The 14,732-nt window shown below is 46.2% G+C and overlaps 1 protein-coding gene and 1 non-coding gene across 2 annotated transcripts in view; both read left to right on the top strand.

The window, feature by feature from the left end:
• LOC124794755 (fibroblast growth factor receptor 3-like) overlaps positions 1 to 14,732 on the top strand; it is a 437,275-nt gene that overhangs the window by 260,215 nt on the left and 162,328 nt on the right. Inside the window, exon 2 of the mRNA XM_047258371.1 lies at positions 3,203 to 3,319. Coding sequence (XP_047114327.1) covers positions 3,203 to 3,319 — 117 coding nt within the window. The remainder of the gene's footprint in view (positions 1 to 3,202; positions 3,320 to 14,732) is intronic.
• On the top strand, positions 10,830 to 10,902 carry Trnaa-cgc. The gene has a single exon. It is a non-coding gene; the product is annotated as a tRNA-Ala (tRNA).

Raw genomic sequence — 14,732 nt, 5'->3', positions numbered from 1 at the left:
TACCATTTCCTGTTGGCACGATATAGTGGCTGTTACAGTAACATATCCAAAGATGTCCCCAGCGCTTCTGGGCTTTGAACTAATGAAAAATTTATAAAATGGGTTATGCAGAAAATAAGCTCCACCCACTGACAGAAAAAAGGACATATATCGAGAATTGTGAAGCGAATGTGTAACCGATGCATTGAGTTATTTATCTATGCGATTGTTGTCACTTGTCAGTCGCTCGTCGTATCGACTGTGATGAAGTTTTTGGGCGCACAGAATGTATCGTCGGTAGTAAAAATAAAAACTCAACTTCTGTTTAGTGTACAGTTCGAGTGCCCTTCTAGAGTATACTGCAAATTGTGGTTCCGTAAGACTCAAAAGAACTAAGCAGCAACAGTCATAACAGCTGCTTTGAAGATCTGCGTCCAAACTATACTAATAGGGCGTTGTTGATCGACACAGTTTACTGGTGGTTATGGAAACGCAAGTGATGAGTAGTGGACGGCTGTTTCTTTCCGATTACGGCGTCGTAGATTCGCCGCTCTAGTGCGTGCTCGAGAATCGTAATTTTATGGTTTTCCGCAACAGTTACCCCTCTCCTGTAACTGAAACGAACCGCATGGAACATGTGCGGGATACTCAGTACGGGTGTCTCGCTGATCCATGAGAACGCACGCCCTCACACGGTCGCATGCTCGATCTCTGTAAGCGTCGCAGTGAGGCGTTTGACCATCCATCTTACAGTTCTGATCTTGCTGTTGGTATGTTCCGTCTTTCCTGTCACCTGAGGAACGTCTTGGAGTCAGCACGTTTACAGTCGCGAAAAGGTGCAGACAGATACCTTAACGCTCACTCCACGCCGCCGACTCCTACGCCACTGGAACATTAAAGATGATCGCAAGGTATAAAGAGTAGTTCAGAACCGGTCTTGAGGAGGTTAACAATTGCTAACAAACATTATCATGCGAATATGGTTTCATTCTTTGTAAGGCTATAAAGGAACTTCCTTTCTGGATGATATTAGTAATGATATGAGTTAATGATATGACATAAGTTACAATACAAAATCAACGAAAGTGAAACAAGGTCTATGGAATGTAGCAGAATTAAATCAGGCGACGCTGAAATAATTATATGAGGAAATAAGGCACTAAAAGAAGAAGTTTTGGTGTTTGGACAGTAAATAAAATAATTTTAAGTGTTGGGAAGTCTATTTTGAAGTTCCAGAGCGAAACTATGATCATAAAGTGTTCAGACAGATGTAGGATGTAAGCTTCTAAATTTTGGTGCAACAAAAGGATGCTTGAGATTAAATGAGTACGCCGGGTAAATAATGAGCAGGTACTGAATCGGATTGGGGAGGCAATAAATTTGTGGCACAATTAAAAGAAGATAGGACACATTCTGAGGCATCATGGAATTAGATTAGTTATAGAAGGAATTGTGGGAGATAAATGTTGTAGAGGGAGACAAACGCTAGAGTACAGAAAACAGGCTCAGCTGGATGTAGGCTGCAGTAGCCGTTCAGAGGCTTGCACAGGGTGGAATGTCATGCTGAGCTGCATCAAACCAGTCTTCGAACTGAAGACTGCAACAGCAATAACAACAACGACAACAACAAAAACAACAACAACATGACATGAAATAAACATCGTGTACTACCCGACCAGGACGATACTGCACTTGGACTCTCGCGGCCGTTATCGGAAACACGTGGCGACGTTAAAATACACAAATACAGTGATGACCAAGGAAAACACATCGCACTGTGAATGATTTCAAAACAGTTGTTCTTACACTGTCAAGTGGTTCAGCTTATACTCGTGACAAACCGATCGAAGCGCCCAACTTCCACATGCAATACAACAATTCTCATGAATCCGGAACAGGCAAATTCTGCATTTTCTTACAAGTGGAACGAATGACTGTACTCAATCAAAGAAGTGCCGTTAGAAGAGAGTGTGGCTACTTTTGAAAATGGAGCGACAGCTCTAGGCTGCAGTGCACGGCTAGCCCCGCTGTCGTTTGTTTTCACTTGTGGGCCGTCCCGTGTCGGCGGTGTTGGTCTACCTCTGGTATTTCGACAGCATCGCACCTCTCTGGGCTGTCACGTCCCTTGCAGAACTGTCTAGTGGACCAAATTAGCTGGCTGACGACTTAAGTCTCCGCCATTTGAAATAGTCCGCCAGGAAATATACTTACAAATTCAACAATATTGTCATTGGCAAACAATAAAGATATATTTGTGTTCACACGATAGCAGACTTTAACAAAATCCTAATTTTTCCTGGTTTCTAAACCGTACTCATTGGGAACATTAGTGGCGGGTTAAAACTACATCTCGGCAAAGATTTTCAGTCAGCCCGTGCGAGAGAGCTGTTACAGGGTGTTTAAGGTATGACGTGAGGCTGCAGGGCTGGCTGCGTTGGCCACATACGCTCCAGCCCATTCCTTGGACTGGGCAGTGGCATAACTGTTTTAGCACACTGCGGGTAGGCGAATCAGGAGCGACCTCGGAAAGAAATGCGAAAAAATCGTATCGCTATTTCCGCCATTATTAGTTCCCAATTCCTTAAGGTTCAGGTGGTCACAGGCTGTTTTTCCTATGCAGACTGGAGCGTCACTAGCGTTAACTCACAGAACTGTTCTCAAAATCAAACTGAAACCTTACAGAGGAGACCGAGCGAGGTGGCGCAGTGGTTAGACACTGGACTCGCATTCGGAAGGACGACGGTTCAATCCCGCGTCCGGCCATCCTGATTTAGGTTTTCCGTGATTTCTCTAAACCAGTCCAGGCAAATGCCGGGATGGTTCCTCTGAAAGGGCACGGCCGACTTCCTTCCCCATCCTTCCCTAATCCGATGAGACCGATGACCACGCTGTCTGGTCTCCTTCCCCAAACCAACCAACCAACCTTACAGAGGGGGGAGAGAGAGAGAGAGAGAGAGAGAGAGAGAGAGAGAGAGAGATTCAAATCTCCTTCAGAGTCTGCAGGCTAACCCTAATCATTGTAAAGAATGGGACATGACCAGTTTCTTGCACCATCCATGTCCTACCCGAGTGAATCGGTTTAAACCTTAACATACCGTCTTTCCTTATTAATTTTCCTACTTTCTTTCTTCGTGAGCCATTTAAAATAATGTTTTGTAATTATAGTAGGAATTGAAAGACAGCATAGCGGTGAGCCTAACATGTTCCACTTTGGTGTGTGCAGGGCACCGTGACGGTGACAGCGCCATGGCGTCGACGTTGGGGCGATTAGCGCTGGCGTGCCTGCTGTTGCTCGCGACGGCGGTACAAGCGCGTCCCGCCACCAGATACATCCTGCTCGGTAAGTACGCACTTCCAACACTGTAGTCTGTTTTGTAACTATTCTCACGTACTGGTTCTCTGAATTTACTCAAAAACTTATCTCCCGAAAAACATCGCATATCTTCCAAAGACAACACTTGTTTCGCTTCCGTTAGCATCTCCGTAACACTACCTTATGGACTGCCCCGTTTCAACACTAGTTACGACTGTCTTCACAGACGCTGACTTCAAGTCAATATAAATTAACATCGAGTTACGATTTGTTTCAAAATGGCATGAGAAATATAAAATAGTGACAGCAGCAAAATACACTCCTGGAAATTGAAATAAGAACACCGTGAATTCATTGTCCCAGGAAGGGGAAACTTTATTGACACATTCCTGGGGTCAGATACATCACATGATCACACTGACAGAACCACAGGCACATAGACACAGGCAACAGAGCATGCACAATGTCGGCACTAGTACAGTGTATATCCACCTTTCGCAGCAATGCAGGCTGCTATTCTCCCATGGAGACGATCGTAGAGATGCTGGATGTAGTCCTGTGGAACGGCTTGCCATGCCATTTCCACCTGGCGCCTCAGTTGGACCAGCGTTCGTGCTGGACGTGCAGACCGCGTGAGACGACGCTTCATCCAGTCCCAAACATGCTCAGTGGGGGACAGATCCGGAGATCTTGCTGGCCAGGGTAGTTGACTTACACCTTCTAGAGCACGTTGGGTGGCACGGGATACATGCGGACGTGCATTGTCCTGTTGGAACAGCAAGTTCCCTTGCCTGTCTAGGAATGGTAGAACGATGGGTTCGATGACGGTTTGGATGTACCGTGCACTATTCAGTGTCCCCTCGACGATCACCAGTGGTGTACGGCCAGTGTAGGAGATCGCTCCCCACACCATGATGCCGGGTTTTGGCCCTGTGTGCCTCGGTCGTATGCAGTCCTGATTGTGGCGCTCACCTGCACGGCGCCAAACACGCATACGACCATCATTGGCACCAAGGCAGAAGTGACTCTCATCGCTGAAGACGACACGCCTCCATTCGTCCCTCCATTCACGCCTGTCGCGACACCACTGGAGGCGGGCTGCACGATGTTGGGGCGTGAGCGGAAGACGGCCTAACGGTGTGCGGGACCGTAGCCCAGCTTCATGGAGACGGTTGCGAATGGTCCTCGCCGATACCCCAGGAGCAACAGTGTCCCTAATTTTCTGGGAAGTGGCGGTGCGGTCCCCTACGGCACTGCGTAGGATCCTACGGTCTTGGCGTGCATCTGTGCGTCGCTGCGGTCCGGTCCCAGGTCGACGGGCACGTGCACCTTCCGCCGACCACTGGCGACAACATCGATGTACTGTGGAGACCTCACGTCCCACGTGTTGAGCAATTCGGCGGTACGTCCACCCGGCCTCCCGCATGCCCACTATACGCCCTCGCTCAAAGTCCGTCAACTGCACATACGGTTCACGTCCACGCTGTCGCGGCATGTTACCAGTGTTAAAGACTGCGATGGAGCTCCGTATGCCACGGCAAACTGGCTGACACTGACGGCGGCGGTGCACAAATGCTGCGCAGCTAGCGCCATTCGACGGCCAACACCGCCGTTCCTGGTGTGTCCGCTGTGCCGTGCGTGTGATCATTGCTTGTACAGCCCTCTCGCAGTGTCCGGAGCAAGTATGGTGGGTCTGACACACCGGTGTCAATGTGTTCTTTTTTCCATTTCCAGGAGTGTACCTGTTACATTACGTGCTACGAATACGCCACTTACGAGGTACCTAAGTCACGTTGTGGCATCGCTACTTTGCAAACAGAGATCACGGGTTCCTATTCCAGTACGGACATGTTAGTATATTTCAAATGAACCGAAACTACGTCGAAATTTATTTTCCAGAGTTAAATACACTGTCCGGTCACATTAACGTGACCATCTTTCAAAAGCCTGATAATCACCTTTTCCAGCGCGCACCGTTCCAGGACGTGCAGCCTGGCGGGATTAGTCGAGCGGTCTCGGGCGCTGCAGTCATGGACTGTGCGGCTGGTCCCGGCGGATGTTCGAGTCCTTCCTCGTGCATGGGTGTGTGTGTCCGTTCAGTAGTGTGTAAGCTTAGGGACTGATGACCTTAGCAGTTAAGTCCCATAAGATTTCAAACACATTTGAACATTTTTAAGACGTGCAGGAAGAGAGTCAGTGAGTTTCTGGATGGACCGACAGGGATGTGGAGCCCCGCCGACTCCAGGGCCGCGACCACCTGTGCTGGGTTACTCGGTTGAGCAGCCAAAGGCGCGTTCAGAGAGATCGAGGTGGTCCCACGGATTTTCGATTGGATTTAAATCCGTTGAGTTTGATGGCCAGGAAAGTACGTTAAACTGGCCTTGGTTTTCTTCGAACTGCGCACGCACAGTGCGAACTGTGGGACACGTTCCATTGTCCTGTTGGTAGATGCCACCGTGCCGAGGAGAAACAAACTGAAGTTAATAAAGTTAAAATCTTCTGGCTTATTAGGCCGCGTCATGTTTCTTCTAAAATGATCGACGTCTCGACCCCTCTGCTGGGATCTTCCTCAGGATCTTCTGGTATCCACTAGTGTTAGAACACTCAGTGTTCTAGTGTTCTAGCAGTAGTGGACACCAGAAGATCCTGAGGAAGATCCCAGCAGAGGGGCTGAAAAGTCGATCATTTTAGAAGAAACATGACGCGGCCTAATAACCCAGAAGATTTTAACTTCAGTGACAACGGCCACGATAGCCTGCAGACTTACACGAGAAATAAACTGCTCGTGCGGGTGGACTGGTCCCCAAGGATAGATGCGTACTTGCGTTGCTCCACTCTACCTTCCGGAATGACGAGATCACCCAGAGATTGCTACGAAAACATTCCACAGACCACAATACTTCCTACTCCGGCCTGGCCCGTACCGACGACTGTGGCAGGGTGTCTGCTTTCAGACGTTTCACGCCGCACGCGCCCAACGGCCGTCTGTCAATTGAGGCGTAAAACGTGGTTCAAAATGGTTCAAAAAATGGTTCAAATGGCTCTGAGCACTATGGGACTTAACATCTATGGTCATCAGTCCCCTAGAACTTAGAACTACTTAAACCTAGCTAACCTAAGGACAGCACACAACACCCAGTCATCGCGAGGCAGAGAAAATACCTGACCCCGCCGGCAATCGAACCCGGGAACCCGGGCGTGTGAAGCGAGAATGCTACCGCACGACCACGAGCTGCGGACGTAAAACGTGATTCATCTCTTTTGCCGCCTGTCGCCACACAGCGGATGTCCACTTCTACATCTACATCCATACTCCGCAAGCCACCTGACGGTGTGTGGCGGAGGGTACCTTGAGTACGGTTCTCCCTTCTGTTCCAGTCTCGTATTGTTCGTGGAAAGAAAGATTGTCGCTATGCCTCTGTGTGGGCTCTAATCTCTCTGATTTTATCCTCATGGTCTCTTCGCGACATATACATAGGAGGGAGCAATATACTGCTTGACTCCTCGGTGAAGGTATGTTCTCGAAACTTCAAAAGCCCGTACCGAGCTACTGAGCGTCTCTCCTGCAGACTCTTCCACTGGAGTTTATCTATCATCTCCGTAACGGTTTCGCGATTACTAAATAATCCTGTAACGAAGCGCGCTGCTCTCCGTTGGATCTTCTCTATCTCTTCTATCAACCCTATCTGGTACGGATCCCACACCAGTGACCAGTATTCAAGATGTGGGCGAACAAGTGTACTGTAACCTACTTCCTTTGTTTTCGGACTGCATTTCCTTAGGATTGTTCCAGTGAATCTCAGTCTGGCATCTGCTTTACCGACGATTAATTTTATATGGTCATTCCATTTTAAATCACTCCTAATGCATACTCCCAGATAATTTATGGAATTAACTGCTTCCAGTTGCTAACTTGCTATATTGTAGCTAAATGACAAGGGATCTTTCTTTCTGTGTATTCGCAGCACATTACACTTGTCTACATTGAGATACAATTGACATTCCCTGCACCATGCATCAATTCGCTGCAGATCCTCCTGCATTTCAGTACAATTTTCCATTGTTACAACCTCTCGATATACCACAGCACCATTCGCAAAAAGCCTCAGTGAACTTCCGATGTCATCCAGAAGGTCATTTACGTATATTGTGAATAGCAACGGTCCTACGACACTCTCCTTCGGCACACCTGAAATCACTCTTACTTCGGAAGACTTCTCTCCATTGAGAATGACATGCTGCGTTCTGTTATCTAGGAACTCTTCAATCCAATCACACAATTGGTCTGATAGTCCATATGCTCAGTATACTTGCGGTACTGGACTCCAAATTCCAAGCTTCGTCGCCAAAGAATAGCAGTCAGCGTTGAGTGCGTGTGAGCCAGGCTTCTGCAGCGGCGGCTCATACACAGCAGCGTTGATGGGCCACTGTTAGTAGCCCCCCAGTTCATCTGGACCGTCAGTTGCTCAGCAGCTGCAGTTCGCTCGTACACGTATCAGCAGCCGTCGTTTACCCCTGTCACCTGTGGCCCACGGTGCATGGCGTCATTTTGTCATGCACGGTATACTTTAACCACGGCGGCATGAACAGTCTACAAACTTAGCCGTTTCCAAAATGCTTCCACCCTTGGCCCGAAAGCCATAGATCATGCCCTTTTGGACGCAGATAAATCGGTCCGCTTCCGCATTACTACAAGGACTGCACTTTTGCCGTGTTCCCTCCGCACGCTTTATATACCCTCCACTGCTAGTGCTGCCAGCTGTCGTCTGTCAGGGGTTCCTGCATGTTGACGTCGAACACAGACGGTGGTCACATTATTCTGACTGGTCTGAGTTTTTCTGCGAAGTGCAACATAGAACTGTGAACCAGGTTATCGATTTGAACGCACCATTGTTTTAGTAGACATGGCCGCATTGCCGGCCGCGGTGGTCGTGCGGTTCTAGGCGCTCCAGTCCGGAGCCGCGCTGCTGCTACGGTCGCAGGTTCGAATCCTGCCTCGGGCATGGATGTGTGTGATGACCTTAGGTTAGTTAGGTTTAATTAGTTCTGAGTTCTAGGGGACTGATGACCACAGCAGTTGAGTCCCATAGTGCTCAGAGCCGTTTGAACCATGGCCGCATTGCCTCGAAATATCAACAAGATCCGAAAGCCAGTAATTTTCAGTTTGTTAACTTCAGTGTACCCCTTAGGGCTTAGATGGTGCGAAAGCTTACTATCTCTCTACCTGTAAAGCAGATATTATTTCTATAGTGTTCCTCTTTCAGAAAGCACTCAAGAACAAATGGTAATAATTGTAAATTACTGAGAATAGTTTGTCGTACTCCCAATGAATTGACATTAAAGAACAGAAACATAGTAGAGAGTGTATAACAAGAAAACTGTTGTTGAGATAGATGTCTTAGACAACGGATGATAGATCGAAAGACGCGCTAAATTGGTATCGAGCGACATGAATTATCGCCATTCTTCATTTAACGTTGCGCTGGATTATCGTTTCGTACTCTGTAATATGAAACCACCACAGAAAATTATTGAAAAACGACATAATTCGTGACTGGATTACCTCAAGAACAACCGAAGATCTTGATTCATAACAGGAAACGCTATTTAATGTTTACACTTAAGTATAATTTTTGAAACATCAAAATCTGCCGAATAGAATGTTCTCCAAAGCCCACGTGTCACAAGACTTTATCTGTCTAAATCGGAAATGTAATAACCTATATTATTTTCAGAATTATTTCATTGGGGATGTTAGTGGTTTATTACAGTTACGTGGTTTGCAATGGGAAAACAGGGCAGGCGAACACTTCTGTTAAAGTCTCGTAAGTACTACTACATCATTTCTAAATTCCTTGCGTTAGCTAATAGAAATCAGGAAATTCGGTAAGTTTTATAATAACTAGAGAAACGAGAGGGAATTTTTCGAACATTCAACAGCTTCTATTTATGAACTTTCTTGTCCACTAGCCACTGGACATGGCTGCTAGTCATATTCGATATGTATAACTATCCAAGTCAACTCTCTTTCGATATGTTTGTAGTTGAAATAGCGGCAGATAAACATTTTTCGTAATTAATTTGTACAAGAAAATGTTCAAATGTGTGTGAAATCTTATGGGGCTTAACTGCTAAGATCAGTCCCTAAGCTTACACACTACTTAACCTAAATTATCCTAAGGACACACACACACACACCCATGCCCGAGGGAGGACTCGAACCTCCACCGGGACCAGCCGCACAGTCCATGACTGCAGCACCCAAGACCGCTCGGCTAATTCCACGCGGCTAATTTGTACGAAACGAAGTGACCCGTAATGCGCACTTTACAATATTTTTGCAACTAGGACCAAAAACAGATATTTTACCGACTATTTCTGTTGACTCTGCTAGTTTTTTTTTTTTTTTTTACGTGTATCATTCGGTAATTCTGGTTGTGTTTTAAGAGCGTTGGTTATCTTCTTCGGTATTATTAAGATCTCTGTCACTTTAGCCAATCAAAGGTAGTTGCCGCGCCCGTTACCACCTGGCACTACAAGGAACATCATTTGTCAAATATGGTCAGAAACGAGTAAACAGTGACAAAGATGGGACGAAGCACGAGAGGGGATTAGCGGGCTGTAGTACCCATCCGTGGCCGCGCTGACTCGTTTTACGATCGCCGGTCTCGCTCGCAGTTACCTTCCCAAAGGGAACATCAAAGCTACCGTTTATAGTCGACCTTGCATTCTCACACGCTTGAAGGAGACAGTAGGACGATGTGTTGCAATAGAGGGCTGGCGCTGATCGCTGCGCAGCGAGATGTTAACAACGCTCTTTCCTGTGCGTCGCGAGGAGTTTACAGTGGCGTACCAGCCGTGTTGTCAACACCGAGGGGATACTGGACTGCTTATGACTAGGGACATTGCATGCCGTCCATTAGAAGGTAACCGTGATGTCACACCAGCAACTAACGTACAGAGTGCGGTACACATTACAAGAGTAAACAAAGAACAGTGTCTCGTATGCGAGGCAATGATTTCTATTAGCGGACACCAAGGCTGAATTAATTGCGCAAAGCAGAGCGTGTAGGAAGCACTTTATCTGCCTGGCTGCCTACCCGTTAGATCCAAGGCGATGAGCGCGTGACAGATGTTTCACATTAACTTTGTGCTGTTGCAATAGCCAGTGGTTCAGTCACGGCTGTATAGACACAAACTAAATATGTGGTTAAATAGTGGAAAAAAGAACTTTATCCATAGTGGATGCTGTCGAACTCCGTGACTAATAAAAGATTATTTATTCGTCACAAGACCGGCCTCCTCAGGTGTTTATACATTCGTGTACATGTTTATATTGCTGCATAGTGCTGTTTCAGTACAAAAGAAATTACTTGCTGGTGACTATACAGATACAAGTGGTACAATTGTAAATGGCAAGGCAGCATATGTCGAAAATATATTTGTACTTACATAAAGATGAAGTATCCTTATTATAATTATGCTGTGGTGACAGTTTTGCCACTCAGTTGCACATTTGGCACCATTTTTACGACCGAGCGAGGTGGTGCAGTGGTTAGCACACTGGACTCGCATTCGGGAGGACGACGGTTCAATCCCGTCTCCGGCCATCCTGATTTAGGTTTTCCGTGATTTCCCTAAATCGTTTCAGGCAAATGCCGGGATGGTTCCTTTGAAAGGGCACGGCCGATTTCCTTCCCAATCCTTCCCTAACCCGAGCTTGCGCTCCGTCTCTAATGACCTCGTTGTCGACGGGACGTTAAACACTAACCACCACCACCATTTTTACGTCCTAGTTTCACTTTTTTTTTTAAGTTAGCTGCATATTTCACTATTGTGTCGTGAACTCGTGATTTACAATGTGTTTACGATCAAACACGTACGTTATGGTCAAAGAACAGGTGGTGCAAAGATGTTGCTCATACAGAAACATGTAGGTTATGGTCAAATAAGTTAGACGTGGGAAATGCAAAGATGTCGCACACATACAAATTGAGAAAAGAATTTCGTAATTTATAATAACTTTTTAAGTTACCATTTTTGAAAAAGCTACTATAAATTGAGAAAACAATTTCGCAATTTATAATAGCTCTTTAAGTTTCGACATGTGCAACACCTTGCACGTCCCATGTCTATGGTCTTTGACCATAACCTACATGTTTCTGTATCAGCAACATCTTAGCACCACCTGTGTCTGAGTACTTTGACCATAACGTACATGTTTGGATGCAAACACCGTGTAAATCACGAGTTCACGACACAGTAGTGAAATATGCAGCTAAAATTTAAAAAGGTGAAACATGGACATAAAAATGGTAACAAATGTGCAACTGAGTGGAAATTATAATAAGGATACTTTATCTTTGTGTATGTACAGATATATTCTCGACAAATGCTGATTTGCCACTTACAGTTGTTCCACTAGTATCTGTTTAGTCAGCAGCAAATAATTTTCTTTGTATTCAGACAGTGATCTCCAGCAATATAAACATGTACATGAATGTATAAGGCAACGACCTTGCCGCTGTGGATATACCGGTTCCCCTGCGATCACCGAAGTTAAGCGATGTCGCGCGTGGTCGGCACTTTGATGGGTGACCGTCCAGGCCGCCATGCGCTGTGGCCATTTTCCGGGGTGCACTCAGCCTCGTGATGCGAATTGAGGAGCTACTCGACCGAATAGTAGCGGCTTCGGTCAAGAATACCATCTTACGACCGGGAGAGCGGTGTGCTGACCCCACCCCCCTCCTATCCGCATCCTCCTCGGAGGATGACACGGCGGTCGGATGGTCCCGGTAGACCACTCGTGGCCTCAAGGCGGAGTGCTACATGAATGTATAAACACCTGAGGATGGGCACAAGCCCAAAACCGGTCGTGTGACGAATAAATAATCTTTTATTGTGACTGACAGCGGAAATTTTTCTACACCCTAGAGAGAAGAACGTTACGTCGACGACAATATCATTACAGAGTGAGCACAAACTCGGATTGAAGATGCGGAACAATAATTTCTGATGTCCTGCGAAAAAGACCATCCCGGCTTTCACAGCCAACTATTTGTGGAAACCACGGAAAAATCAAGTCCGGATGGCCAGAGGCGTGTTTGAACAGCTGCCCTCCAAGAACGCGAGTCGAGTGTCGCACAGCTGAGCCAGCTCGCGCTGTGTGAAGATTAGAACAGGAAGGCGCATCGTGTCCATTCGATCTGAGGCTGGCGTAGCTGAGAGGTTCGCAGATTTCAGTAGTGAATATATGGAAAGGTAGGAACAATCCTAGCACATACAAAACTTCGTGTTGACAACAGCTTTACTACAAAGGAATTCGTCGCTTCCCATTGCTTTTGAGGACTGTAGAAAACGCTTCATCTATGGTCATTATTGCTGCTGACGGAAATAAGAGTGAGAATGTGCAGTGCACCCCTTAACGAGAATCCAATCGTTTACCTTTCTGATATCTTTCGTATTATTAAAAAGTTTCGTAGCGCCAAAACATCATTCACGGGAATGCAGTCGTTACACTAACCACAAAACGTATTTTTGTATTATTTCTTTATACTAATGTATATTCTGCCTTTGACAAGTCGAACAAGTATTTCTCATTTTAATGACGTTCGAGGCATCGACTTATGGGATGTCTATGAACGCGTAAAAATTGGAACGTGAATCGAAAGGTTTTAGGGCATTCCATCGGTGCACTGTCTTGTAAAAAGTTCAGAGAGAAATATTTTGTGTACCTCAGTGCGTGTATTAGTAACTATGCAGAACTGTGTTACTAGCTTCTTGGCGTTATATTGTTTCTGCTTTGCCCTTATCTTTAGTCATCTCTTCCAGCTTACAATTCCCTTTCACCGGTGCATGTACATTTAGTAAATCACAATTTAACCCTATAAGAGAACGGAAACTTTTTTTAATGAAACGAAGAATCGCTTCTTTAGAGTAATCTCTGCTTTTGTCAGTCAGCAATCTCAGTTTCCACGGGAATCTTTGAAATGGGATAACAGCATGATTACACGGTAGCGTGCGGCGATTTAACGGTAGACAGCTTTCGCAGCCGTTTCACATCTCTCAGAGAAGGCGTTTTCACTACTTAATGCCAGCCTTCAGGGGAAGAAAGGCCGTCAGCATCCCCTCCGCTCAAGCGATACACGACTGGAAATTGCAGGGGGTCGGTGGCAGCGGGGGTAATTCTCGCTACCTGCCGGGGTGGCGCGGGGGCAATCATCCCCACACGCGCGACCCCTGCACGTCGAGGACGGGGTGTCACGTAGTGCAGGGGCGGCGGGCTTAACCTGCAGGGGACGCGCGTGCGACAGTACTCTGCCGGAGAAGAAACTGGGAGTGTGCATACAGTGAGCCATGTGGTGCAGTTGTTAACATACGGATTTTCTCCAGACATTGCAGAAAAATTGGCACTGCTCTTGCTTCTGCGTACTATTAACACACTATAACGACAAGAAGGTTTGCCGGAATTTGAAAATAGCTGTTGTCGTGTTGTCTATAAGGAAACAAAAGCAAATTTACGAATGCCAGAATTTAGGCGGATTAAACATGAATTAAGGCTGTCTACTGACTTGGACTAGAATGCAATGCTCTCAGACTACTCAGAGCCATTTTTGCAGATCTGCATGGCCATAGAGTACCTGGGTGGTTAGGGTGGACTTCAATGAAAAGTACGCAAAGGAGCTATTTAGCTTTCTGCGGTATATCTATTGTTAAGTAATTGACATGCATGCTGTATGACACAGGGGTTTCCACAAGGAGACAGCATCGACTTAAGCACTGTAGTAACTAATGTTGTAAGTGGTGAAAATGCCTTTACAAATGAACTGGACCAAAACTTGAAGTTTGAAACGCAGGCAAACATGTCACAGTAAGAAAAAAACCTTACTCGTTGAAGTACACCAAGAGTTTTTAGCATCAGATGGCTGATGTACAACGGACATAAAATGCAACACGGCTGAATCGACAAAAGAAGAAAAACCGGGTGACACCACATACTCTGTTCGTGCCAGATAGCGCCAAAGGTGCCACTGAGCTTAACGTCTCCGCCCAACTATAAAGTCTGCGGCTGCAACGTACCGCGTCGTCACTTTATGAGACCCTGCGAAGAGGTTTAGGATTCAGCGCAGGATATAAGCGCCCAGACTGCTTACCAAAAGTGATACGTCAACTCTGAAATGCAGAAGGAAGTACGGACTTTTATGATATCATCTAGAAACCAGATGCTAACGTCAAAACTTCGTCCGGTTGCATTACTGTAGGTCATTAATCTTGGACGCGGCAACATATTTTAGTAGAACGGGTGGTTACTATGAGAAAAGTGTCGTGCCCCCGCGCATGTGGTGCTGACCACGGAATGTAAACATTTAGTTTTACGTTAGTCGTCTCTCCATTGTGTTTAAGAAATGATTATATTTGATTAGGTATTTCAGTTTGTTGG

This window comes from Schistocerca piceifrons, chromosome 4, assembly GCF_021461385.2.
Source record: "Schistocerca piceifrons isolate TAMUIC-IGC-003096 chromosome 4, iqSchPice1.1, whole genome shotgun sequence".
Lineage (NCBI taxonomy): Eukaryota > Metazoa > Arthropoda > Insecta > Orthoptera > Acrididae > Schistocerca > Schistocerca piceifrons.
This window is presented reverse-complemented; position numbering and strand designations above follow the sequence as displayed.